This window comes from Penaeus monodon, chromosome 22, assembly GCF_015228065.2.
Source record: "Penaeus monodon isolate SGIC_2016 chromosome 22, NSTDA_Pmon_1, whole genome shotgun sequence".
NCBI lineage: Eukaryota > Metazoa > Arthropoda > Malacostraca > Decapoda > Penaeidae > Penaeus > Penaeus monodon.
Window position 1 is genome coordinate 37,061,246 of NC_051407.1, and position 346 is coordinate 37,061,591.

At 60.1% G+C, this 346-nt stretch overlaps 1 protein-coding gene across 1 annotated transcript in view; it reads right to left on the reverse strand.

The window, feature by feature from the left end:
* Window positions 1-346, reverse strand: part of LOC119587110 (ribosome-binding protein 1-like) — a gene marked incomplete in the record, with an annotated part of 3,120 nt that overhangs the window by 1,996 nt on the left and 778 nt on the right. The window contains 1 exon segment of the mRNA XM_037935862.1: window positions 1-296. Coding sequence (XP_037791790.1) covers window positions 1-296 — 296 coding nt within the window.

Sequence of the window (346 nt, forward strand, 5' to 3'; positions counted from 1 at the left end):
CTGCCCAGTGTAACTCAGGTGTTCTTTTCTGCGGTCGTCCTGGACTTCGGCTTCCTCGGCGCACGGCTCGTCCTCGCAGGCAGGGGTGTCTTCGGCACTTTGCTCGGGGCTCATTGCAGGCGGCGAGGACCTTTTCCCCAGGAACTCTGACCCGAGCCTTCTGATGGGTCGATTAACGAGGACGGGCGGGCTGCGTGGAGCGTCAGAGCTGCTCATCGCCATCAGGAAGTAGCGCAGCATTGTCCCGTGGGGGTAGGCAGCCGAACGCTTCACCAACGGTAACGCTTCGCTCTCATCTGCCGGCGAAAGGGCCAGTTATTTTATGGTTATATCTAGCGGGTGGATG